The sequence below is a fragment of the Coregonus clupeaformis genome, chromosome 26 (genome assembly GCF_020615455.1).
Source record: "Coregonus clupeaformis isolate EN_2021a chromosome 26, ASM2061545v1, whole genome shotgun sequence".
In the NCBI taxonomy this organism is placed as follows: domain Eukaryota; kingdom Metazoa; phylum Chordata; class Actinopteri; order Salmoniformes; family Salmonidae; genus Coregonus; species Coregonus clupeaformis.
In genome coordinates, this window is record NC_059217.1 from 31,660,966 (window position 1) to 31,688,089 (window position 27,124).

Sequence of the window (27,124 nt, forward strand, 5' to 3'; positions counted from 1 at the left end):
GCTGTACTTTTAGTTAATGGTTGACACAGCTTGTTGGCCATTAGCCAATCTGCGTTTCTCGAAGAGTTCAAATCACGTGAATGCATCCAACTGGTATTTACGACTTCACAACTGGTCATTTCCACCTTCCCACTTGGTTATGAACGCAGCATTAAAATCAAGTGAGGCAATCCTTCAGTGACCAATCAAATCGCCCCGTGATCCAGCCCTCCTCTAGGATTGGTTGGTGTGTAGCAGTGAGAAGATTGAATGTGAATGCTGATTGGTCAGTAGAGTTTGAAGTGGAGGGGCTTCTCTTACTTTGGCCAATGAGTTTTCTTTGGCTTTCTTCTTGCCCCAGGAGCCAGTAAGAAACGAGCTCTGATTGTCGCTGGTTTTACCCTCCTCCTCAGTCTGAGTCTACAAACATAAACTGGCTTATTCAGGGCGTGTGCGTGCGTGTAAAAAAACGTACATTGATATTCAATTTGAACTCAAAGGCTGTGAGTGACAGAGCGCTTCAACCTACAGCGAGACAAAGTGTGTGTGTGTTTCTCACCTTCTTGATGTCTTCTATACATTTGATGATGTAGCAGCGCTTGACAGTCTCCTTCACAGCGTATGCGTCAGTGAGGATGGCCAGGTGTTCCTCAGAGGCCTGCTGTACCAGGGAGGTGGGCAGGATGGGTAGGTGGGCTAGCTCCCACAGCACCTCCAGCACCTTCCCTGTGGTGGCCTCAGACCGGGCTTCTCTACCGATCCTCCCAATCAGACTCAACAGCTTCTGCCTCACACGGTCACTCTCCACCTCCCAGCTCTGGAACACACACACAAACATTTTTTTTAAACTGTCCACCACACTTTGCAATGTTTCTAAAACAAGAAATGTATTAGAATTCAGTAAATGTGGTAGATTGCTCAATTTCATTTGATTTTTTGTGACCTGAGTCTTTTACCCAAAATATCAGATGAGACAAAATGTTCAGCTGCCCCTTTAAGGGCAGGAGGCTACCATGGTAACAGGGCCACTCGAGTCTGTGTGAGATTTGGGATGTGACTAGTAGTAGACAGCATCTACAGCATCTCTGCTATCAGCTGAAGCAGCAGATTCAAACTAACATTGAAAAACAACCGAGCTTGTGAACAAAACAATGTAAATAGCCAAGAAAGAACAGGACAAAGTCTCACTTTGCTGACTTGAGTAAATTAGACCAACTTTTATGCCTATGCCAGCGCCTCCAAAAATGTATCTATCAGCTTTTCACTCACAGTGCGCAAAGCTTTTGCTGCGCGAGGTGGGATGTAGGATTCATATTTCTTTGTGTGATTAGCAGCTATGAAACAAAACAGCAGATATACTTTGAAAACAGCTACTTCAGCATTTTTCTGCTAGAAATCGCAACTGGCACATATGCCCATACTTGACTTTTTACTATTTTTATTGACAAATGCGAATGCAATGCTCGCACTGTAGAGCCTGCAAATTGACCCCCCCAACGTGGCTGGTGCAATAGACATTCTTACCCGCCAATACCTAAATCTACCAGCATTTGGCGGGTGTTAATTTTATGCCCTGCAAACATTACTAACACACACACTTTACTAGCCCACAGAGACATTCCTAAGCACACATACAGACCTTCTGTATAAGGACAAACAGGTGGCTGAGCTGGTCGAAGTTGAACTTGACGGCAGCCGCAGCCATGATGGTGTGGATGTTCTCAATCACCGTGGACGACTGTCCTGCCTGTATCATCCAGATCTTAGACAGCTCGTCCAGAGAGAGTTTACTGCCCAGCAGCTCAATAATGGCTTTTATTCGATCACAATACTGGGCCTGGTCTATGTTACCTGGAACACACACACAGTTCTATTACTGCTTTATGTTACCTGGAATCACATCAAGATAATAGAATTACAGTTGAAGTCGGAAGTTTACATCCACCTTAGCCAAATACATTTCAACTCAGTTTTTCACAATTCCTGACATTTAATCCTAGTAAAAAATTCCCTGTCTAAGGTCAGTTAGGATCACCACTTTATTTTAAGAATGTGAAATGTCAGAATAATAGTAGAGAATTATTTATTTCAGCTTTTATTTATTTCTTCACATTCCCAGCGCGTCAGAAGTTTACATACACTGAATTAGTATTTGGTAGCATTGCCTTTAAATTGTTTAACTTGGGTCAAACATTTCAGGTAGCCTTCCACAAGCTTCCCACAATAAGTTGGGTGAATTTTGGCCCATTCCTCCTGACAGAGCTGGTGTAACTGAGTCAGGTTTGAAGGCCTCCTTGCTCACACAAGCTTTTTCAGTTCTGGCCACACATTTTCTATAGGATTGAGGTCAGGGCTTTGTGACGGCCACTCCAATACCTTGACTTTGTTGTCCTTAAGCCATTTTGCCACAACTTTGGAAGTATGCTTGGGGTCATTGTCCATGGAAGACCCATTTGCGACCAATCTTTAACTTCCTGACTGATGTCTTGAGATGTTGCTTCAATATATCCACATCATTTTCCTTCCTCATGATGCCATCTATTTTGTGAAGTGCACCAGTCCCTCCTGCAGCAAAGCACCCCCACAGCATGATGCTGCCACCCCCGTGCTTCACGGTTGGGATGGTGTTCTTCAGCTTGCAAGCAACCCCCTTTTTCCTCCAAACATAACGATGGTCATTATGGCCAAACAGTTCTATTTTTGTTTCATCAGACCAGAGGACATTTCTCCAAAAAGTACGATCTTCGTCCCCATGTGCAGTTGCAAACCGTAGTCTGGCTTTTTTATGGCGGTTTTGGAGCAGTGGCTTCTTCCTTGCTGAGCGGCCTTTCAGGTTATGTCGATATAGGACTTGTTTTACTGTGGATATAGATACTTTTGTACCAGTTTCCTCCAGCATCTTCGCAAGGTCCTTTGCTGTTGTTCTGGGATTGATTTGCACTTTTCACACCAAAGTACGTTCATCTCTAGGAGACAGAACGAGTCTCCTTCCTGAGCGGTATGAAGGCTGCGTGGTCCCATGGTGTTTATACTAGCGTACTATTGTTTGTACAGATGAACGTGGTACCTTCAGGCGTTTGGAAATTGCTCCCAAGGTTAAACAGAGGTTTTGGCTGATTTCTTTTGATTTTCCCATGATGTCAAGCAAAGAGGCACTGAGTTTGAAGGTAGGCCTTGAAATACATCCACAGGTACACCTCCAATTGACTCAAATGATGTCAATTAGTCTATCAGAAGCTTCTAAAGCCATGACATCATATTCTGGAATTTTAAAGCTGTTTAAAGGCACAGTCAACTTAGTGTATGTAAACTTCTGACCCACTGGAATTGTGATACAGTGAATTATAAGTGAAATAATCTGTCTGTAAACAATTGTTGGTAAAAATTACTTGTGTCATGCACAAAGTAGATGTCCTAACCGACTTGCCAAAACTATAGTTTGTTAACTCTCTCCTGAGTGGCGCAGTGGTCTAAGGCACTGCATCGCAGTGCTAGCTGTGCCACTAGAGATCCTGGTTCGAATCCAGGCTCTGTCGTAGCAGGCCGTGACCGGGAGACCCATGGGGCGGCGCGCAATTGGCCCAGCGTCGTCCAGGGTAGGGGAGGGAATGGCCGGCAGGGATGTAGCTCAGTTGATAGAGCATAGCGTTTGCAACGCCAGGGTTGTGGGTTCGATTCCCACAGGGGGTATGAAAAAAATAAATAATGTAAGTCGCTCTGGATAAGAGCGTCTGCTAAATGACGTAAATGTTAACTAGAAATTTGTGGAGTGGTTGAAAAACGAGTTTTAATGATTCCAACCTAAGTGTATGTAAACTTCCGACCTCAACTGTACATAGATAAAAGTAAAAATATGTTGTTCTAGTGCTAACATTAATATTGTCCTTACCCTCCAGTGCTATTGAGAGGACAGAGTTTTCTACCAGCCAGTCCAGCAGTCTGTCTGTGTCAATGGCATTCTTCACTGTCTTAGACACAGTACTCTCCTCAATCAGCTTAGTCACCTAGACACAAGCATAAACACATTTTATACAGTTTATAGCAAGAAGCATCCACATGTACAACAGCATTACAATAAGGAGAGCGACACCAGTTTGACTTGGCGATGCTGAATTCGACAAAGGCTTCCTGTTTTTCCCCTGAGTTTTACCTATAACCTTCCACCGTGTAACCTCTGACCTCTCACCTCTTTGAGGGAGTTCATCTTGGTAGAGAAGTGAGGAGTCTTCAGCATGCGTAGCAGAGTGTCAAGGCGCAGGTCGTCCACCACAGTGACCAGGGCGGTCTGGAACCTCATACACAGCAGCTTTATGGCCGACAGCAGCTCTGGGATGCTCACCAGCCTCTACAGGAGGGAGGGGGGGGGGTTACAATCATCAGCTGATGCTATGTTCATAGGAAACTCTGAACAGTCTGACTGGTCGCTTCAGACTTGGAAGCTCATAATGAACGGTTTTGGACACTCATATTTATAACATTTCCGGGAGCTTCCCAAGGTATGTAGAGCAGGGTCTTATGGGTATATAGGGCAGGGGGTATTGTGGTACCTTGTCTTTCAGGTCCTTCTCCTCCAGGTTCTGAACATAGGTGATCATCTTATGGATAACAGGATCCAACATGGGCTACAAACACACAGACACACACGTTATTATTAGTCTCATGAACTAATCATCATGCTGAGGATGTACCGTATGTTGCGTGTCTTAGTGTGTGTTGGAGGGAAATGCCTTACCTGCACCAGGCTGGAGTTGAGGTATTCTGCACACACAGCTAGAGGCTGGACCAGAGCGGACACACACTGCAGAGAAACAGACAGTTACATACACACATTCTCTAAAAAAACAGAATGGTTGTCTCCCACGGGTGAGACAGCTACAGTCCCTGGTGCCAGAGAGAGATTAACATGCTAATGGTGGAGATGGTCTGGGCTGCGAAAGGGATCAATGTGTGTGTTGTTCCAGTTAGAATCCTCAAAAGGAAGGATTCACACAAGGAGACCTAAGACTAGCCACACAAGCGTGCGTGTGTGTGTGTCCTTACCCCAATCTCTATCTCCTCTGTATTTAGTTTATCCTGGATAGCAGTGAACCCTCCCATCTCTCCAAACTAAAGAGGGAGCAAGAAGGAAAATGACATTGACAGAAGAAGACAGAAACACACAGTCACATCACTGAATACAGAGACACTGACAACAACGAACGGCAATTCGACTGTAACAGAATTACGCTGACTCCAACTTTTCACTTTAAAATGCCAAACAAAAAACATTGATTTTAAAGTTGAACACGCCATACAGCCCTACGCACAATTACTGCTTTGAACAATTTGCACAGTAAAAAAATAAATTTACTGGAAAAACTGCAGATGCAAAGTTTGGTAAAAGAATTACGGTAAAATCTCCATCAGTTTTATTCTGTTACCAAACTTTGTATCTGCACAGCTCTTCCTGTAAATGTGTTTTGTACATTTTTCTGTGGAAATTGTTAAAACGCCCACACCAGTAGAAATCCCCTTTATCGAGCTGAAAGACGATTGCCAGAGCTTACCCATGATGTTGCACAACGATTTAAGTCAATAAGTCAATGTTTTAGTCAAGTACGATACTGTATATTTGGGCTTGACGTGACAAATCCAAACTGCCCACTTCGTGCAAATCTGCGTGAATGCGGTATCTTTTCCTATGATATGGCATACAAATTATTCTCAGCCTACGTTTAGTTTCAGGACTAGGTTTTATTTTAACGTTACCACCCACCAGCATGGCATTGTATATTAATCAGAAACAGCTGCAAAGTTATTCCTCTTCTCGACTGAAATGAGCCAAACAGCCTTGTGTTCACTTGGCCGCCTGAGCCATGGAGCAAATTAAAATAGCGGATGCAAACTTGTTTTTTTTACCAGAAAATTATCATAATCCTTTGGATAATTTGTAAATGTTCATTTATTTGTTAGCTAGTCTGTATAAAAAATATATACAATCAGTGGTCAGTTTATTAGGTACACAACCCCGTTCACGTGGCCGTGGCTTGTTATAAAAAGCAGTCAGACAGGCATCGAGGCATTCAGTTACTGTTCGATTGAATGTTAGAATGGGCAAAACGAGTGACCTAAGCGACTGAGCGTGTTATGACCGTCGGTGCCAGACGCGTCGGTTCCAGTTTCTTAGAAACGGCCGGCCTCCTGGGCTTTTCACGCGCCTGTTGTCTGGACCTGTGGCAGTCTCTATGGGGGTGCCACAGGGTTCAATTCTCGGGCCAACTCTTTTCTCTGTGTATATCAATGATTTCGCTCTTGCTGCTGGTGACTCTCAGATCCACCTCTACGCAGACGACACCATTTTGTATACATCTGGCCCTTCATTGGACACTGTGTTAACAAACCTCCAAACGAGCTTCAATGCCATAAAACACTCCTTCAGTAGCCTCCAACTGCTCTTAAACACTAGTAAAACTAAATGCATGCTCTTCAACCGAACGCTGCTTGCACCCGCCCACCCGACTAGAATCACTACTCTCGGCGGGTCTGACCTAGAGTATGTGGACAACTACAAATACCTAGGTGTCTGGTTAGACTGTAAACTATCCTTCCAGACTCACATTAAGCATCTCCAATCCAAGGTTAAATCTAGAATCGGCTTCCTATTTCGCAACAAAGCCTCCTTCACTCATGCTGCCAAACATGCCCTCGTAAAACTGACTATCCTACCGATCCTTGACTTCGGCGATGTCATTTACAAAATAGCCTCCAACACTCTACTCAGCAAATTGGATGTAGTCTATCACAGTGCCATCCGTTTTGTCACCAAAGCCCCATATACTACCCACCACTGTGACCTGTACGCACTTGTTGGCTGGTCCTCACTACATATTCGTCACCAAACCCACTGGCTCCAGGCCATCTATAAATCACTGCTAGGCAAATCCCCGCCTTATCTTAGCTCATTGGTCACCATAGCAACACCCACCCGTAGTATGCGCTCCAGCAGGTATATATCACTGGTCATCCCCAAAGCCAACACCTCCTTTGGCTGCCATTCCTTCCGGTTCTATATCGTGGAGCTCCGCCCCATTGGAGCTCTGCTCCTATTGGTTTACCCCGCTGCCTAGGCAGCGAACAGCCTGAGACAAAATTATGCACACACCTGCAGCCAATAGGAGTACAGGTGTCCCTATAAGAGGGGACGCTTCCCCTCAATCAGCCTCCCATTATCTTCAGCGACTGGACTAAGACTGAAGAGCCTACAAGAGACGAAGACTCAGGACGAGAAAACGCCGTCGATTTTCCAGTTTATCGACGTTGTCCTAAAATGAGCACACCGGGATGTTTTCCACCCCCAAAAGCTATTTTTAGAGCTCAATGCCGCTGTGCCTCCATGGCGGCTGTGGACTCCCACGACTTGTGTTTCGTGTGTTTGGGTTCATAGCACGCCAAGGATGGCGTCAGCGTTCCCCCTATTTGCGCCAGCTGCGACCTCCTTCCATTGAAGGAGAGGAAGCAGCGTTGGGCGTTTTTTAGGGAGGATATTCCTCTGGAGGACGTGCTATCGGTGCTAGCCTCTGCTTCAGAGGCATCATCAGAGGGCGCCGACTCCGGAGAGGACAGGGATTATGGGGATGAGACGGATATTCCCATGGAACAATCCGTCCCTCTGAGCCAGATGTTCAAGACCCCCTTTCGTTTGGAAAGCGAGAGGTCTTGTAATTCTCTTTTCTCTAAGAGATCAGTAGCCCTGTCCTTTGCTGCAGCCTCTCTGCGTTCAGACTTTCCTGGACTCATTGAGAGGGCTGCTCGACGCTTAGAGATAGCGCTGCCCCCCATTCCCTCCGCACCGGAAGTGGATATGATGGAGGGCGGCCCCTATTCTCGGCCAAGGAGTGCGGCAGAGCCTCTGGCTCCAGCAATGCCCTCGCTGGCAAAGTACGTTGAGGGCTCATGGGAGGCGCCTCTGGCGGCGCATTCGCCGGCCAAAGCGTACCTCCCATTCACCAGAGTGGAGGGAAGGCATCAGGGCTTCACTAAGGGAATCCCCAGGCTAGAGAGCGCCCTGGCTGCGTCTCGTGCCGGGTTCGAGTCCCTGGCCCTCTTCCAAAAAGGCCACCTTGCCGACGCAAAAGGACCACCTCACAGCACAGCTGGTAGAGAAGTCCTTTACGTTGGGATCCCAAGCTGTAGCAGCAGAAAATAACATTGCCCTCCTAGTGGCCTCTCTGTCCCGTTTAACCTCGAGTAAGACTGAGCTAGACAGGGAGGAGGTGGAAGAGGCGTCCAGGATTTCTGGCGCTATTCCTCACCTAACACAGGCATTGGCTGTCTGCGCGGGGAGATCCATGGCCACTTTGGTGGTCGCGGAACGACACCTGTGGTTGTCACTGACGACCATGAAGGAAGCCGACAGAGCGTCGCTCTTGAACGCCCCCTTCTCTGACGACGGACTCTTTGGAGTCACCTTCAAAGAGGCGACGGAGCGTTTCACTAAACTTGACTAGGAGAGGAAGCAGCTGGTCAGACACCTGCCACTGGCAGGGAGGTTAGGCCACATGACCCAAATGCCGTCCACCTCCACCACCGCGAGTAGAGCAGGCTCTACTGCGAGGCGTCGTGCCCGGCGCCAGACGGCGGCTACGAGCAGCAGGAGAGAGTGCTCCACCCCCCCCAGCAGCTACTGTGGCCCCCGATGACGCAGCCGGCGAGGGAAGTCGTCAGAACGTCGCCCTGGAAGCCTAAGGGCAACCAGAAGAGACAACGCACCTGACGGGACGCGGGGAGAGAATAGAAGATGGCGCAGCGACGAGGTCGACTGTACCCGCTATTCCCCCCCACCCTAGGGTTGAAGGAGAATGTTTTTGTTGAAGTTGTTAATAAAGAGTTGGCTCCACTTGACTTTGTCACAAAAGAGCCCCTTTTCCATAACACATTTGAGAGCGTTCAACTCTCCTCACCTTCTCCCTCACCACTCTGAGCGCAGCTCAGCCCACCTAGAGTGCGTAGCTGAGCGCACACATGAGGCAGGTGTTAAACAGGTATCAAGGCGCCGCCTTGTGTTACCTTATAAAGACCCCACTTTACAGAATCCTAGGAGTACTGCAGTGAGGGTCTCACATAGCAGGATGCAGTCTCAGTCAGATAATGGCATGATGACGCTACCGCTATTCGGGGACGGCGCTCTGTCTCAGGCTAACGCCTCAGTCAGTGCAGTTCATACCCGTGCTGCATTCACGGAGGGCAGGGATATCGCGGTTACGAGTGTAACCAACATATCGGCGCCCCCGTTTCTCTCAGAACGCGCTGATGTTCACCACTCTGAGTGTAGCTCAGCCCACCAAGGGTGCGTAGCTGAGCACACACAGAAGGCGAGTGTAAAAAGGGTAAGAAGGCGCCGCCTTGCTTTACCTTGTGAAGACCTCACTTTGCAGACTCCTAGGAGTACTGCAGTGAAGGGCTCACATAGCAGACTGCAGTCACAGCCAGGTACTTGAATGATGACGCAATCGCTTTCTGGGGATGGCGCTCTGTCGCCTCTGTCAGTGCGGTTCAGACCCGTGCTGCGTTCACGGAGGGCCGGATTACTATGGTTACGAGTTTAACCATGTATCGGCGCCCCCGTTTCTCTCAGAACGCACTGATGTTACCTCTCCCTTTCTTGGGAGGCCCGCCTTAGGCTGTTCCACCACTTCAGTGCTGGGGAACAGCGGTGGCGAGGGCTGTCGAGGAATACAGGTTCTTCCTACTAAGTGTACCACAGCTCCGCGCTCTTCCGCTTTCTCTGCATTGCTGGGAGTGGCGGCGAAGCTGTACTCTCTCCCACTGGCTAGACCAGGTGTTGGAGAAGGGTTATGCCATCCATCAATTTCATCGGACCCCCCCCCGGAGACGGTGATGAAAACGCCTGAAAAAGTGGCCCCTCTGGTTTCAGAGATTATGGAACTTTTGGTGAAGGAGGCGGTCACAGTAGTTCCCCAGCCAAACGGCCCTTCCGAATGCTAACGACAAAACGTCTACTGGAATGTGTCCAGAAGGGAGACTTTTGTACGAGCATAGACCTAAAGGACGCATACTTTCATGTGTCGGTGCAGCCGCGTCACAGAAAGTTTCTGCGATTCGCCTTTCAAGGGGTGGCGTACAAGTTCACGAGGATGCCATTTGGGTACGCCCTGGCACCTCACATGTTTTCCAAATGTGTGGAGGCGGCATTGGAACTGTTGCGTCGTCAGGGAATAAGGCTACTAGCCTACCTAGACGACCTACTGGTTCTCGCCCCATCAGCAGAGCTGGCGTTCACTCACACGACACAGACAGTGATTCATCTCACACGTCTGGGGTTCGCTGTGAATTGGAAAAAGAGCGCGCCCTGGCCCAGTCATCAGATTGTCTACTTGGGGATACAGCTAGACACTGTAATGAGGGCTTGAATTTCGGACCCTCGAAGGGTAGCCCTGTTGCTAGCCCTGAGAAGGTTTTGTCCGAATCACACGGTAACGGCGCTGTCAGTCATGTCACTCTTGGGTCTCATGTCGTCAGCCCATTTCGTGGTTCCGCTGGGACTCATGCGCATGCGCAGGATGCAGCGATGGTTCGCCCAACTAAGACTAGACCCAGTGCGTCAATGTCATCGGTTGGTGGTGGTTCCCCTCTCGCTCAGTGCAGATCTGAACTATTGGAGAGACCCGAGCATTCTCACGCACAGAGTCCCCATAGGGAAAGTGTCCTCCTACATTCCAGTGTTCACAGATGCCTCTCTGACTGGATGGGGAGGGACATGTCAGACCCAAGCGATAGGAGGTGTGTGGCCTCTTTCGAGTCGTCACATCAACCTCTTGGAGTTGGAAACGGTTTGACTGGTTCTGACCCACTTCGCGTCTACCCTTCGGGGTCGCGATGTGTTGGTCTGGTCAGACAACCGGACCACAGTAGCCTACATAAATCGCCAGGGAGGAGTCAGGTCTCCTGCACTCCACCGGTCGGCAGAGGAACTGTGGCTGTGGGCTCACGAGCACCTTCGCTCGTTGAGAGCAGCACACATTCCAGGATACTTGAACGTGGGAGCAGACCTCATGTCTCGAGGGGGACCTCGAGACGACGAGTGGCGTCTGCACCCGGACATTGTTCTCCAAATTTGGGAACAGTTCGGGAGAGCCGAGGTGGATCTATTAGCGTCACGCGTGAACGCACATTGTCCTCTATGGTTCTCTCTGAGGGATCAGGACGAACCGCCACTGGGGAGGGACTGACCATGGCCGAGAGTTCTGCTGTATGCATTCCAACCGCTGTCCTGCATTCTCCCACTGTTAGCCAGGGTGAGATCAGGCGGGCTGTCAATAATATTGGTGGCCCCCGATCGCCCAGGGGCTCCATGGTTTGTGGAGATGAGTCAGATGTTGATTGCGCCACCTTGGCCAATTCCACATCGACGGGACACGTTGTCTCAGGCGGAGGGCTCGATAGGGCGAGTGCCCATAATCGGCCAACCACTGAAGGCTTGGCTCCTGAGAGGGACAGGCTAGAGCGCTGTGGGTTATCTGATTCAGTAATCAGGACCATAAAGGGTTCACGTGCCGGTTCCACTTCCAGGGTGTATGCCAGTAAATCGAATGTATTTTCACAGTGGTGTGTCACAGAGAATGTAGACCCCATGATCTGTCAGGTTGAGAGTGTACTCTCGTTCCTGCAGTTTGTTTGATAAGCAGTGATCGCCCGCCACCATTAAATCGCAGCGGCGATTTCAGCTTGTCACAAGGGGTTTGGCAGAGACACTGTCTTCAGCCACCCTCTAGTGAAACGTTTCTTATTAGGAACGCGGTGGCTTAGGCCAATGCCTAGAGCCACGCTTCCTCAGTGGGATTTGGCTTTGGTACTCGAAGCGCTCTGTGAGTCGCCGTTCGAGCCATTGAATCAAATACCCCTCAAGATGCTGTCATTGAAGACGGCACTGTTGCTCGCTTTGACCACTGCTAAGCGTGTCAGTGATTTGTGCGCTCTGTCGACGAGAGCCGACTGCCTCGCCTGGCGATTTGAGCAGGGCAGTGTTACGTCCTAACCCGGCTTTTATGCTGAAGGTTATTAAGAGCTCATATAGATCACAGATCGTTGAGCTGTGGGACCTTTCTCCCCCTCCTCATGGGGAGAGGAGAGGCTCCATCGCCTGTGCCCGGTACGTGCTTTAGCATGTTATGTGGAGCGCATGGCGGCGATTAGGTCATCACCTCAGTTGTTTGTGTGTCACGGTGCGGCTGCACTGGGTAGACCACTTTCAAAACAGTGGTTGTCTCACTGGCTTTGCGAAGGCATTGAGACGGCGTATGAGGCAGCGGGGCGACCATTGCCTCAGGGCGTGAGGGCTCACTCTACTCGTGGAGTAGCAACCTCTACGGCTCTTTTCAGAGGCACGGGAGTAGAGGATATTTGTGCAGCGGCGTCGTGGGCGTCACAGTCTCCTTTTATCCGTTTCTATCTCCTGGATATGTCTTCTAACTCTTTGGCTCAGTCTGTACTCAGCGTGGCTGAGGGGAGGACTTGAGGTAAGAGAGAGGAATGCAGGACCGAAGAGACAGGTCTCTTTCAGGTCCGCTTCTGATAGAGAGACATATTTGAGCATGACACCTGACTGACATGTTCAGTACAGTAGAAGGCATGTATTGATCTGCCCACCAGTGAATAACTGGGTTGCGGCGGAATGATGAGGGACAATAGTAGTAACCATGGTTAAAGTACTATTAGACCGGTCATGATAATTTGACGGAATGTGACGTCATCTATCTGCTGGTTCGGATTAGTATGACTGCCCACTAATCTTTGGGATTCCATTGATTGGGTGGGGCGGGGGGGCTACTGTGTACACAAAGTAGAGTGACACTTTGTGTCATTCCATTAGTGGTCGGTATTGTTGTAACAGGATATTGGAGGTACCATCTATCTGCTAGTACAGATTAGTATGGCCCGTATTCTGGTTATCTGCCCACCAGACATTGGTGATGCCAATGGACTGGTTGGGCAGGTTTGAACCGATGACGCAGTATATTGTGACACAATGTGTTACAGTACTGCGGGACTTGGTTGCAGCCATTGCTAGGCCTGACCTTTTCGTTTCGATGGGAAGTGTTGGGCTTGGCAGGGAGTACATTTTGGAGCGTTGCGCTCCACCTTAAACCAATAGGAGCAGAGCTCCCCTATGGGGCGGAGCTCCACGATATAGAACGATAGTTACCGGAGTGTAACTCCAGTTCTATGAGTGGAGCGGAGCCCCATTGGACTTAAGGCCCTGCCGACCCTCTCTAGTCTCGCTGAAGATAATTTTGGGAGTCTGATTGAGGGGAAGCGTCCCCTCTTATAGGGACACCTGTACTCCTATTGGCTGCAGGTGTGTGCATAATTTTGTCTCAGGCTGTTCGCTGCCTAGTCTCCCGAGTGGCGCAGTGGTCTAAGGCACTGCATCGCAGTGCTAGCTGTGCCACTAGAGATCCTGGTTCGAATCCAGGCTCTGTCGTAGCCGGCCGTGACCGGGAGACCCATGGGGCGGCGCACAATTGGTCCAGGGTAGGGGAGGGAATGGCCGGCAGGGATGTAGCTCAGTTGGTAGAGCATGGCGTTTGCAACGCCAGGGTTGTGGGTTCGATTCCCACGGGGGGCCAGTATGAAAAATATAATGTATGCACTCACTAACTGTAAGTCGCTCTGGATAAGAGCGTCTGCTAAATGACTAAAATGTAAATGTAGACAGCGGGGTAAACCAATAGGAGCAGAGCTCCCCTATGGGGCTCCGCTCCACTCATAGAACTGGAGTTACACTCCGGTAACTATCGTTCTCTGCTGCCAATGACTGGAACGAACTGCAAAAATCTTTGAAGCTGGAGACTCTTATCTCCCTCACTAACTTTAAGCATCAGTTGTCAGAGCACCTTACCGATCACTGCACCTGTGCACAGCCCATCTGAAATTAGCCCACCCAACTACCTCATCCCCATATTGTTATTTATTTTGCTCATTTGCACCCCAGTATCTCTATTTGCACATCATATCTTGCACATCTATCATTCCAGTGTCAATACTAAATTGTAATTATTTTGCACTATGGCCTATTTATTGCCTTATCTCCATAACTTGCTACATTTGCACACACTGTATATATATTTTCTGTTGTATTTTTGACTTTGTTTTGTTTACCCCATATGTAACTGTGTTGTTTTTTTTTTAATCGCACTGCTTTGCTTTATCTTGGCCAGGTCACAGTTGTACATGAGAACTTGTTCTCAACTGGTTTACCTGGTTAAATAAAGGTGACATTTTTTTTTTTTATAAAAACAGTGTCTAGGGTTTACTGAGAATGGTACGACAAACTAAAAATAGCCAGTCAGCGGAAGTCCTGTGGGCGAAAACAACTCGTTGATGAGAGGTCGAAGGAGAATGGCAAGAATCGTACAAGCTAACAGGTGGGCCACAAACAGGCAAATAACGGCACAGTACAACAACAGTGGTGTGCAGAACAGCATCTTGGAACGCACAACTCGTTGGTCCTTGTCACGGATGGGCTATTGCAGCAGACGACCAAAGTGGTTTCCACTCCTATATTTTACATTTTAGTCATTTAGCAGACGCTCTTATCCAGAGCGACTTACAGTTAGTGAGTGCATACATTTATTTTATTTTAATATCAGCCAAAAACAAGAAGCGGCCATATTGGGCACAAGTTAGGTCCCTTGACACCAATTGAGCAACATTTCCACCCCCCGAAGAATTCAGGTTGTTCTGGACGCAAAAGGGGGGTCCGACCCGGTACTAGATGGGTGTACCTAATAAACCATTTTATAAATGGTATAATTGCGTGATATGATAGCATTTTGCAAACCCGCTCCCCCCGTCGCCCCAAGATAAATGGTTTTGATGGCTAAAGTTTTGCTTCACTACACGCTCCACTGCTTTGACTGGTGGAACATTAGCTAGAAACCACAAGTGTCTATCCAGATAATGACAAGGCACAACCGAAATAATATTCAAAGGAAAGTAATTGTAGCCTATCATTTCACTTCCCCTGTGAGAACCATGAGCATGGACTGACTTTTCTTTGCTGTACCGCAGCCGAAGCATGCCAGCAGCCTACTTACCAAAGGTTGCACCATGCCCATTACAATGAAGAAAAACACATATCAGCTCTTTCAATAGTTATCCATATTACCGGATCTTCATCTTATTCTTTCTAACTATTTCTATGGTGGATTCGCAGCCGCAATTCATGGAAGATGCCAAAACTTTGGAGAAAACAATAGATGGAGAAGTCAAAGATAGCCCAGTGGTTGCTATCTGTGGCGAAGTCTTGACAAGCTGATCATAGCGAAAAAGAAAATACTTCTGCATTTCCCGCTGTGTAAACACATTGTAAATAAGCTCACAAGAACTCCTGATGAATTTGGGTAGTTGATATTCTGAGCTTAAATAGCCAAATTGATTAGTCACAGGAATCAGGACTAACAAAGCCAATGCAACGGCCTGTTTTACAAACGGTGGGCCTACCACATGGATGGGCATTCATAAAATTCAATTGAGGGCTGACATTGTAGGCTACACCCCAGTAAGCACGAGCCAACTTCTTTTTTTGGTCCTGTCCGGACGTCTTTTTTTGGTGTTTTACAAACGGTAGGCTTACTACATAGATGGGCATTCATAAAATAAAATTTCACCGAAATAGTGGCGGCAACGTTCTCAGCATAATTCTGTTGCCATGGAATTGCCCTGAACTACCATAGAGGTGTGTGTAGGTGAGTGTGTGTGGGGGGGGGCTTACCCGATTGACCAGGTCTACCAGCCAGCCATGAGGCTCCTGTAGAAACAAAGGCACACACACGTGATCAGTCACACAAACATTCGCTCTTTTTTATTTTTATACTTGTGCTTTCGCACCACACCCACATTACAGCCTCACCTTCTGGTAGTTGTTGCTAGGCGACACAGCAAACATGGCTTCCTCTCCAAACACCTCGCTCCAGTTCCTCTGACACATCTTCATACGGTTCTTAAAGTGGTACTCATTGTCTGGGTTAAAGGCCTACAGACATACAGAGCGAGAGAGAGCTAATCGTTTAAGGGGTGAGGTGTGTAAATGTTATTTGATGTGACGTGGTGTGTGTATACTGTATGCATGAGGTGTGTGTACCCACAATAGTCAGTACACCCATCAGGCCAACAGGTATGGGGTCCCGTTTGACTCTCTCAGCCACCAGCTCCACCAGTAACATCAACATGTTGTAGATCCCCTCATGGATCTCTGTCCCCCACTTATGGACCGCACTACTGGTCAGGAGCTAGAGAGGGATGGTAAGAGGGAGAGCGAGAGAAAGCAGAGTGAGTGAACGTGTCAATGTTCCACCAAACAATCCGGTTCAAATATGCTTCCTATATTGAAGATGAGGGAAACTGGATTTGAAACAGGCTCTACAGCTCTCACTTACAAGTGTTATGCATACACACTCAAACCCTTAAAAGCCTCATGCATGCATACACACAACTCACCTTCTTAAAGGCCTCGTGCATACACCTGTCCATAAACCGCTTACAGTTTTCATCCGCATCTGCCAGACCTGAGTGAGAGACAGTGTGAAAGAGAGAAAGTGAGAGACAGAAAGTGAGAGGAGAAAGCGAGAGAGAGAGAGAGAGAGAGAGAGAGAGAGAGAGAGAGAGAGAGAGACTGTAGTTATTGATTGACAACTGGGTGGAAAATAATAGTGTGAAAAGCATCCAACAGTGACAAGACACAAAAACCAAAACAAACCCACCCCACACACTTACTCGCTCTCTCTTACCGTGTTTGGCGAGGCAGGTGGCTGCGACCAGACATTTGCCCAGTGACTCCTCTCTCTTGTAGGGGATGGACCAGTGGTCAGTGAACACTCTGTTCTCCAGTTCATACAGGTTAGTGGTGGGGAACTCCATACTGCTGCCTGAACAGTTCCCATTCTCATCATTACTCCTCTGAAACACACAGAAACACTTTATAGTTCTACCAGTGATGCAGTACTCGAGATCGGTCTTGAGACCACATATTGAGTGTCTTGGTCTTGTCTCGCTGTCAGACATTTTTTATTTTTTTTACTCGGCCGGTCTAAGGCACTGCATCGCAGTGCTAGAGGCGTCTCTACAGATCCGGGTTCGATTCCGGGGTGTGTCGCAGCCGGCCGCGACCCGGAGACCCATGAGGCAGCGCAAAACTGGCCCAGCATCGTCCGGGTTAGGCGAGGGTTTGGCTGGCTTGGATGTCCTTGTCCCATCGCGCTCTAGCAACTCCTTGTGGCGGGTCGGGCGCATGCACGCTGACTTCGGTCGCCAGCTGGACGGCGTTTCCTCCGACACATTGATGCAGCTGGCTTCCGGGTTAAGAGAGCAGTGTGTCAAGAAGCAGTGCGGTTTGGCGGGGTCGTGTTTCGGAGGACTCATGGCTCTCGACCTTCGCCTCTCCCGAGTCCGTACGGGAGTTGCAGCGATGTAACAAGACTAACTACCAATTGGATATCACGAAATTGGGGAGAAAAAGGGGTACAAATAAAAATAAATCAAATATATATATATATATATAACATTTTACTCGGTCTCGGACAATGAGGACTCGTTATTTCTTCCAGAGACCAGCGGAGTAAAAAACTAAATTATCAGCTCCCATTCAATCAGACTCAGCACATAAAACTGCTTGGTCAGGCCAAATATCCACACTCCTTTCATGACACATTAACATCTTATCGCCAATTGAAACCTGGGCTTCCTACTTTACTCGTAACATTACTGTCCTTTACTTTTATTGAAAAATATCCTCAAACTGTCATGCTCGTTAGAATTTCCTTTGATTCGCTGTTATGAATGTGGTAAATGTTTGAAAGTTGTGCGCTCACAATCATTAGGGGAGACTGGGGGAAGTTGGAACATATTTTGTCTTTATCTATTATAGACCTGTTTGGGTTAGTGATAATTTGAAGACAGCTGACATAATCTGCTGTGTGTAGAGAATAGAGATGGTACCTTAACCCCTAGACTAGAGATCCGCCTCACGATCGAATGCCAAGCAGTTGCAATACCAAGCGGTGATGCAACCAGTCAAGATGCTCTCAATGGTGCAGCTGTAAAAACCTTTTTTTTAAGGATCTGAGGGCCCATGCCAAATCTTTTCAGCCTCCTGAGGGGGAAGAGACATTGTCGTGCCCTCTTCACGACTGTGTTGGTGTGTGTGGACCATGATAGAGCCTTAGTGACCCCTCCACTACAGCCCTGTCGATGTGAATGGGGGCATTGCTCGGCCCTCTGTTTCCTGTAGTCCACGATCAGCTCCTTCGTCTTGCTGACGTTGAGGTTGTTGTCCTGGCACCACACCGCCAGGTCTCTGACCTCCTTCCTACAGGCTTTCTCATTGTCGTGTTGCGTTTCTCCTTTTGTTTGGTGACCCCTGTATCAAAATGCAACATTCCAAAACGTAGCTGACTGTTCTGCAGGTTGTCCTCTAACCAGTGATGTAAAAATACAGTATATCCCGTTTCCATGTGGTTTTAGAGTTGTGGTAGTTTAAACAGCGCATATCCCCACCCCAATCAATGTGTGATTTATTGCCACTTGACAAAACAACATGGTTTTGGCACTTGCGCAGTTTATAAGTAGCTCCTTCAAAAAATATATAATACTTATGATAACTACTGTTGCAAATGTATATGTAGATAGTATATTTTATGTTTATGTTTTCAATATATCACAAACTGTTTCTGCATACTGGTTATTGATTTGGACACTTTAAAACTGTTTTGACATTCGACTATTATTTATCAATTTGTCTTGTCAACAGGAAGCAGCAATAGCATCATTTTCAACATACGTTTTAGGAATATAAACGGAACTTTCAAAATTAATTTCCAATGGTATTTCACTTAAACAGGTAAAAACTGCTGAATGAATCCAAAAACGTGCTGTGATTGAGTTATTTTATTGATACCCAAATCACCAAAACGGTTTTGCCCTGCCTACTTGATGCTCTCTAGCTAGCTAGCAGCAGCTGTATGCTGGTGTTTAGACATCTAGACATGATCTAGTTCAGACGGGTTACACATCACGTTGTCACTGGACTATGAACAATTTAAATAGCTTTTTTTATTAGACAATATTTAAAGCACAAGATGGCCACATCAGCTTCACGGGCGATTGCGAAATCTCAGCTTCTCACTCCTCTATTGTACCTAGCTATAGCCAGCTTAGTTCGCGTAGCTAACTTTGGCTAGCTAAATTTTTACATTTTAGTCATTTAACAGACGCTCTTATACAGAGCCCATACATGAGCAATTAGGGTTAAAGTGCCTTGCACAAAGACACATCGACGGATTATTCACGTAGTGGGCTCAGGGATTCCAACCAGTGACCTTTCGGTTACTGGCCCAACGCTCTTAACAGCTAGGCTACATGTCGCCTAATAACTAGCTCCATTACATTTACATTTCAGTCATTTAGCAGACGCTCTTATCCAGAGCGACTTACAGTTAGTAAATGCATACATGTTTTTTTTTTTCTCTCCATACTGGTCCCCCGTGGGAAACGAACCCACATCCCTGCCGGCCAAACCCTCCCCTACCTTGGACGACCAATTGTGCGCCGCCCATGGGTCTCCCAGTCGCTGCCGGCTGCGACAGAGCCTGGACTCGAACCAGGATCTCTAGTGGCATTACATTATACTAAACTGCATACAGATGTGCATTTTCCCCAAGAGAATGAATGCGAAGATCTTAATCTCACCACATTCACTCTGCAAACCTTCATTAATAACTTTTGCAAAACACTAGCTAGTTGGTTAGCAACTTTGCCCATGTAGTAGAGATTCGCGCATTCCCCATCCCCTCCCCCAAGCGCTGGGCTAGCTAACTAACTAGCTAGCTAGGTAACGTTATCTAGCAACAACTACATTCTGATGTTGGCTAGTGTGCTCCCAATTTCAATACTGGTCATGAAAGTAGCTACTGTATTTGCAACTCAACTAGCCGGGGTGTCGAATTTATACCCCGAGATTGAGCTAGCTAACTGTAAATTGAGTTATACACGCCGTAGGTTTTCCCTCTCTATTTTGACAGCCAGGCATGAGCGCAGCCCGCTATGGAATATTGTTGGGCGAGCCTGGTCTGCCTACTAGCCATCATCGCTAGATTTGATGGCGCTAACGACGTTAGCTAGTTTGGTGTTCTAGTTTACGAAGCCAACGAACTAACGTTGCCATCCTTCTTCACCCTTACCTCGCTCTCCACCACATCGTGGTAGGCGGGAGGTGGGTCGAACCCTCCAGTCCCAGTCCGCCCGCTGGACTCCCCGTCTCCACTCGGGCCTGGGGTAGGGCCACTCTCCATCGGCTCATATCCATACCCAAGACCGGGGCTTTCGTTGGTCAGGAGCGCCACAGCCTCGTTGATGTCGTTCTTCGCCAGGCGTAGCGCCTTGCGTATCGCCACTGCATCTGGGAAACCCATGCAGAGGAGAGTCGTCATATGTTGCTCCTCTTCTGTCTCCATGGTTAGGTTTGGTGTCTCAGGCTAGCTAGAAACGGGGTGTAAAACAGCACAGCCCTGTAGCGGTGCACGGCGCCATGTTTACAATCACGCAGGCTGTCACGATGGTTCACTGGACACTTCGTGCGTAGAACGTCAGCACCATGACCCACCCATATGAACCAAAGAGAGGACTAAGGATTTTTTTATTTCACCTTTATTTAACTAGGTAAGCCAGTTGAGAACAAGTTCTCATTTACAACTGCGACCTGGCCAAGACAAAGCAAAGCAGTGCGGTAAAAACAACAACAACACAGAGTTACATATGGAATGAACAAAACGTACAGTCAATAACACAATAGAAAATCTATATACAGTGTGTGCAAATGTAGTAAGTTATGGAGGTAAGGCATTAACCCAAAACATCTAACATTAGGTTGACTTCATCATTAATGATTAGTTAGCTCTGCAAACACCTGTCAAACTAACATGATGTTTCACACTGATTCTAAGTGTTCATAATGCAACATGACTACAGGCAAAACAGCATGGACAGCTCGAGCTCTCGCTACACTCGAACACTGACAAAACAATAGAAATATAAAACGATCAATCAATATGAATAGGAACACTACAAATGAATCGTGATATTATTGTTTATGTGATGATGGTGACACAACCACAGGACGTAGCACGCAACTGTCAAGGAAAAGGGTGTAGCTTAGTGGGTAAGAGCGTTGTGCAAGTAACCGAAAGGTCGCTGGTTCTAATCCCCGAGCCGACCAGGTGAAAAATATGCCCTTAAGCAAGGCACTTAACCTTAATTGCTCCTGTAAGTCACTCTGGGAAAGAGCGTCTGTTCAATGACGTAAATGTAAAATGTGTGGCTCGAAGACGGGGAATATTAAATGTCACGTGAAGCTCTCCATCATGTGACTGGCGGAAAGGCAAAATGGCGGCCACGGGAAAGGAGGCTGCTGCGATGGACAGCATCTCCAGAGTACCCCCGGCCCATCCCACCGTCCTCAGCCTGGGAGGGAGCTCCGAACCCCAGGGAGAGCCTGGCGAGACTGCTGCTGAGGACCAGGTTGTGCCCGCGGCGCCCAAGAAGCCCACCACCAGCAGCAGTGAGTGGTGCTTGCTAGCTTCCAATTCCAGCTAACGAATGAAGATGTCCTGGCTGCAAGTTGATGCGCTGTTTTAGTTATTGAGAGGAAGAAGATGAACAATTTGTTTGTTGTTTACTCCGTGTCCATCTTCTGATATGAGACTGGTGTTAGTACCTTAAGGGCCTTTTGGGTGCCCTAAGTGAGATTTGGTTCGTACCTTGTTACAATAGATTACATTAGAATGCAGTAGCTAAGCCTACTATCACAACATCATGCCAAGGGACTGGCAAATTGGTCCTTCATCTGAGGGAGGGGCCAGCAACATCCTCTAGAGTAGGGATGATGGGATGTTTCTACAACAAAATGTAAATGGTGTGTATCTCTGCTGTGTGTGTAGGTGACGGTGGGGTGGAGACTGCAGAGGAGGCCGTAGAGCCAGCAGAGTCGGACATCAATGAGCTCTGTACAGACATGTTCGATAAGATGGCTGTCTTCCTACAAGGAGAACTCACAGGTCTGCCTGTCTATCTGTCTGACTTCCTGCATGTCAGTCTCCCCTGCCTGTCTCTGACTGTCTTCTATCTCTGTCTCTCCCTTTACACTGTCCTATACAGTTGCATACAGTCTCATGCTCCCCCATTTCCCTCTTCTCCCAGGCACCTGTGAGGACTACCGTCTGCTGGAGAACATGAACAAGCTGACCAGTCTGAAGTACATGGAGATGAAAGACATCAGCATTAACATCAGCAGGAACCTGCAGGACCTCAACCACAAGTGTATGTTTATTAGCCCTTCAAACGTGAAGGGGACGCTTGCGACCCTTTCTGAAAATGAAGTCTAACCTTAATTTAGCTGAAAAATATATTGTTTTATTGTGTGTTACAGACGCCAGCCTCCAGCCCTATCTAGACCAAATAAACCAGATTGAAGAACAAGTGTCGTCTCTGGAGCAGGCTGCTTATAAACTGGACACCTACTCCAAAAAGCTTGGTAAGACAGACACACACACACAGAGTAACATGCCTGTGGAGACACAGACCATAGCTTCATATTGCAGGTCTAGATTTATACCTAGGCTGTAAGTGGAGAAGAGCCTACTGAGTTCCAGTGTGTAACCTTAACCCTCACCAGACTGACTGGGGGAGAGAAGCGGTAGATATAAATAAATATATGTTAGCTCGGTCACTGGCTTCTCTATTAGAATCTGCTAGCAGTCTCTATGGCAAATGTGCTAAGAATAGCCGTTCTGCAGTGTTCAGCTCAACATTAAAGCCCCCATGCAGTCTTTTAAATTTTATTTTCAAATAATCACTGTATGTCTAATAAAAGTTATTTCAACAATAACTCCTAAATATATTTGTATCATTTATTTTCCTGATCATCTTTTGGCCATTGAAATGCTCAGTCTGATCATGTGGGCGTTAGGAAAGAAATGTGAAGATATTTACATAGCCCTGATTGGCTGATAGATGGTCTAGAGCCCACCCCCTTACCCAGATGAACGGTTATTGGTCTTTTATAATCAGATCAGATTGTGACGTCATGATTGGGGCCAAAATCTCCATCCCACCTGAACAGGCTGTGTTATTTTGACCTCATAGTGTCATATAAAAAATTTAATGGCCCTTTAATGTTAGGGCTTTTATTTGGAACAGCCTGAGGGTGTCCTCTGCTGTTTAAGTTCACCTCTACACCCTGAGCTCCAACAGCAGAGAGCGCTAGCACACTGTCCCAAATCAACAGCAAAAAATTCACTTCCCTTGGACACAAGTGTGTGAGACTGACTGACTGTGTGGAGGAAGGTGAGCGAGTTAATCTCTGTCTGTCTCTCTGCAGAGGCCAAGTTCAAGAAACTGGAGAAGCGATGAGGAGGAGTAAATATGGAAGAAGAATATAAGGAAAGGAGGAAGAGGGGTTGATGGAGGAGGCCTGAGGGGTACTGGTCCTCCTTCTCCCTGTCTGTAGACCAACCCTAACCCATTTGATTTGAGGAAGCAAGACCCACATCTTTACAACATCAGCCTGATATAGAGAGGTATGAGGTAGCCTGGGGTTGGTTGGAGGGATATCCCAGATGTTAGACCTAGAATTATCATTTTGGTTGGATCATTAAAGTTGCATGTAGATGGGGCTTTGGGTAGTTTATTGAGTCCTTATTCCTGTTAGCAGCGTTCCAGGCCGCTCTGTGTCGTCCTGTCACAATTGTAATTTACTTCCTGGATTTAGTGAATTTATCCTGAATTGACCCCTACCCTGGTGCACACTACCCTAGAATCACCAACCTCCTAACCTTGAAGTTACACAGCTAAGAAGATGATGACAACCAAATTAAGGCCCCCTGTAGCTCAGTTGGTAGAGCATGGCGTTTGCAACGCCAGGATTGTGGGTTCGATTCCCACGGGGGACCAGTATGAAAATGTATGCACTCACTAACTAAGTCGCTCTGGATAAGAGCGTCTGCTAAATGACTAAAATGTAAATGTGAATTCACTTTTCTACTGATGGACTTTAGCTTCTTTAAAGATTTTCTTCTGCTGGCATCATGAACTGAATTCAAACCTTTTATAATACTTTTCTGCTTGTGTATACTAATGTCCCTTAAAAGCATTGCCATACATGTTTGATTGCAGCATGTGTAAAATGTATCTTCTAAAAACATTAACTTTGAACTGAAAATACATTTGTGAAGGAAACTGATGTGTTGTCATTTGGCCAGCAGATGGCAGCGGTACTCCATGTTCATACTGCAGTGCAGCCTGTGCGTGAGAGACTGGGGTGTGATCTCCCAGAGGACATTGTTGATTCACATTTCTGAAACATTCTCCCAAGCCCCGGACCCCAACCAACCACACACACAGACCCCCTCTGCACCCTAACTCACCACAGACCCCCTCATATCCAGAGCAACTTACTGGAGCAATTAGGGTTAATTGCCTTGCTCAAGGGCACATTGACAGATTTTTCACCTAGTCATCTTGGGGATTCGAACCAGTGACCTTTTGGTTACTGGCCCAATGCTTTCTATAGTCCATTTCTCCCTCTGTCTTTCTCCCCTTCCCTTCTCTCCCTCTATTGTCCTGGAGCAGAGCAAATCTGATCCCATTGCCAGGGGCAACAGATTATCAGAGCGGATACGGCCTCCTGCACTGCTCTCCTGTGTGTATGTGAGTGGCTGCATGAGGGTTGTGAGTGTGTGTGTGTTTGTAGGGGCTTAATCTAAAGCAGGTCTCTGTCATTAGGCCAGTGAAGGCCCAGCTCATTATTCATACTGTAACATTATTTACTTCTCTTCCTCTCTCTCTCTCTTTCTCTCCCCTAGTCGATAAATGCTTCAACATTGTGTTTTCTCTTGTTGCTACAACTTACATTCTTCAGGGGTACAATAAATGACCAACTTGGTTTGAACTCAGGTTGTCTGCGGGCCACAGGATGGTCAACCCGCTGAGACAGCATCATGGGTGTAACGCTGCGTATGCGGGGTTAAATCCGATACGTAGGGGAACGGGAAAAGGGAGGGAGAATTAAATGAGGCGCTTTCCCCCTTCATCCAACTCTTTATCGCTCAGGAAAGAGACTTCTTTTGTTATTTTTTAATTTAGTACCTTTACCCCTTTTTCTCCCCAATTTCATGATATCTAATTGGTAGTTACTGTCTTGTCCCATCGCTGCAACTCCCGTACGGACTTGGGAGAGGCAAAGGTCGAGAGCCATGTGTCCTCTGAAACATGACCCCGCCAAACCGCACTGCTTCTTGACACACTGCTCTCTTAACCCGGAAGCCAGCTGCACCAATGTGTCAGAGGAAACACCATAGAACTGGCGACCGAAGTCAGCTTGCCGGCGCCCGACCCGCCACAAGGAGTTGCTAGAGCGCGATGGGACCAGGACATCGCGGGCCGGTCAAACACCGCCTCTTGGGTCTCCCGGTCACGGCCGGCTGTGACACAGCCTGGGATCGAACCCGGGTCTGTAGTGACGCCTCAAGCACTGCGCTGCAGTGCCTTAGACCGCTGCGCCACTCGGGATGCCCAAAAAGTCTTATTTAAAGGGAGGTGTGATCAAAGCCTGCTACAGTCTATCAGGAGGCTCCCTGAGGACGTCCCTTCAAGTGCCCATACAGTTTACGCTGATATTATATGAATCTGTGTACCCACTGAAAGACGGACACCGAGCCTGAAAATCACACACTCTAGATCAGTGGTTTTCCCACCTCTCCTCAGGGACCCCAAGACGTTTCACAATTTTGTTGTAGCCCTAAACCAGCTCACCTGATTCACCTATTCTCAAGCGCTTGATGATTAGTTGACAAGTTCATCAGGTGTGTTAGCTGTGGAGAAGTTAAAATACATGGAACGGATGGGGGTCCCTGAGGAGAGGTTTGAAAACCCCTGCTCTAGATGGATAGAAAGATGGATAGAAGGGACAATAGCCAGTATTGGCACATAAACATATTATGCATACACACAGACTGTTCTGACTGGTACTGACCACAGAAGTCCTTGAGAAAGTCCTTGAGAAATATCAAACATCAATCAAGAGGGCCAATTACAATAGCAGGGCAGGATGCCACACCACACTGTTGGGTAAGTGAGGGGTTCTGGAAAGGCTCAGTTGTTTTCATGAAGTGTGCATGCGCTTGTGTTTTTCAATTTTCTGCTTTGATATGTGGTACGTCTCTGTTCTCAGTATCATGTCTAACTGGTACCAGGTCACACACACTGCAGGTCCAACGATTTCCCAGACCTACAGGCACCCGAGTCCCTGATGAGGGGTCAGAGGAACGACAATGTCTCTTATTCATCTCACACCATGTGTATGTGTGAAACTACACTAAACAAAAATATAAATGCAACAATTTCAATGATTTTACTGAGTGACAGTTCATTAAGGAAATCAGTCAATTGGAATAAATTCATTAGGCCCTAATCTATTGATTTCACATGGCTGGGCAGGGGCGCAGCCATGAGTGGGCCCACCCACTGGGAAGCTGGGCACAGCCATGGGTGAGCCTGGGAGGGCAATCAGAATTAGTTTTTCCCTACAAAAGGGGTTTATTACAGACAGAATACTCCTCAGTTGCATCAGCTGTCCGGGTGGCTGGTCTCAGACGATCCCGTAGGTGAAGAAGCCGGATGTGGAGGTCCTGGGCTGGCATGGTTACACGTGGTCTGCAGTTGTGAGGCCGGTTGGACGAACTGCCAAATTCTCTAAAATGACATCAGAGGCGGCTCATGGTAGACATATTAACATTTAATTATCTGGCAACAGCTCTGGGGGACATTCCTGCAGTCAGCATGCCAATTGCACACTCTCATCTTGAGACATCTGTGGCATTATATTGTGTGACAAAACTGCAAATTTTAGTGGCCTTTATTGTCACCAGCACAAGGTGCACCTGTGTAATGATCAGGCTGTTTAATCAGCTTCTTCATATGCCACACCTGTCAGGTGGATGGCTTATCTTGGCAAAGGAGAAATTCTCACCAACAGGGATGTAAACAAATTAGTGCACAAAAATTGAGAGAAATACTATTTTTGTGCAATTGGAAAATT

At 47.3% G+C, this 27,124-nt stretch overlaps 2 protein-coding genes across 5 annotated transcripts in view; one reads left to right on the plus strand and one right to left on the minus strand.

The window, feature by feature from the left end:
• Positions 1 to 20,729, minus strand: part of usp24 (ubiquitin specific peptidase 24) — a 49,903-nt gene extending 29,174 nt beyond the window's left edge. For 2 of the 3 annotated variants that reach the window (XM_041848850.2, XM_045207812.1), the window contains exons 1-14: positions 20,214 to 20,729; positions 16,767 to 16,935; positions 16,477 to 16,544; positions 16,125 to 16,268; positions 15,890 to 16,012; positions 15,752 to 15,787; positions 5,020 to 5,085; positions 4,712 to 4,777; positions 4,527 to 4,601; positions 4,166 to 4,324; positions 3,869 to 3,983; positions 1,619 to 1,830; positions 539 to 796; positions 301 to 399 (exon numbers count right to left, since the gene is read on the minus strand). In XM_041848850.2, the coding sequence (XP_041704784.2) occupies positions 301 to 399; positions 539 to 796; positions 1,619 to 1,830; positions 3,869 to 3,983; positions 4,166 to 4,324; positions 4,527 to 4,601; positions 4,712 to 4,777; positions 5,020 to 5,085; positions 15,752 to 15,787; positions 15,890 to 16,012; positions 16,125 to 16,268; positions 16,477 to 16,544; positions 16,767 to 16,935; positions 20,214 to 20,486 (1,863 nt within the window). In that variant the 5' untranslated portion in view covers positions 20,487 to 20,729. The remainder of the gene's footprint in view (positions 1 to 300; positions 400 to 538; positions 797 to 1,618; positions 1,831 to 3,868; positions 3,984 to 4,165; positions 4,325 to 4,526; positions 4,602 to 4,711; positions 4,778 to 5,019; positions 5,086 to 15,751; positions 15,788 to 15,889; positions 16,013 to 16,124; positions 16,269 to 16,476; positions 16,545 to 16,766; positions 16,936 to 20,213) is intronic. The other variant, XM_045207813.1, reaches the window with a different exon arrangement.
• Positions 20,729 to 24,264, plus strand: LOC121540183 (biogenesis of lysosome-related organelles complex 1 subunit 2). Of its 2 annotated transcripts, none has more exons than XM_041848852.2 (5): positions 20,729 to 20,758; positions 21,969 to 22,085; positions 22,228 to 22,347; positions 22,457 to 22,561; positions 23,408 to 24,264. In XM_041848852.2, the coding sequence occupies exons 2-5, from the start codon at positions 22,043 to 22,045 to the stop codon at positions 23,437 to 23,439; spliced, it is 300 nt and encodes a 99-aa protein (XP_041704786.2). In that variant the 5' UTR covers positions 20,729 to 20,758; positions 21,969 to 22,042; the 3' UTR covers positions 23,440 to 24,264. The 2 variants fall into 2 exon arrangements, with proteins under 2 accessions (XP_041704786.2, XP_041704785.2); XM_041848851.2 differs by lacking the exon at positions 20,729 to 20,758 and adding an exon at positions 21,282 to 21,589.
• The last annotated feature ends 2,860 nt before the right edge of the window (positions 24,265 to 27,124 follow it).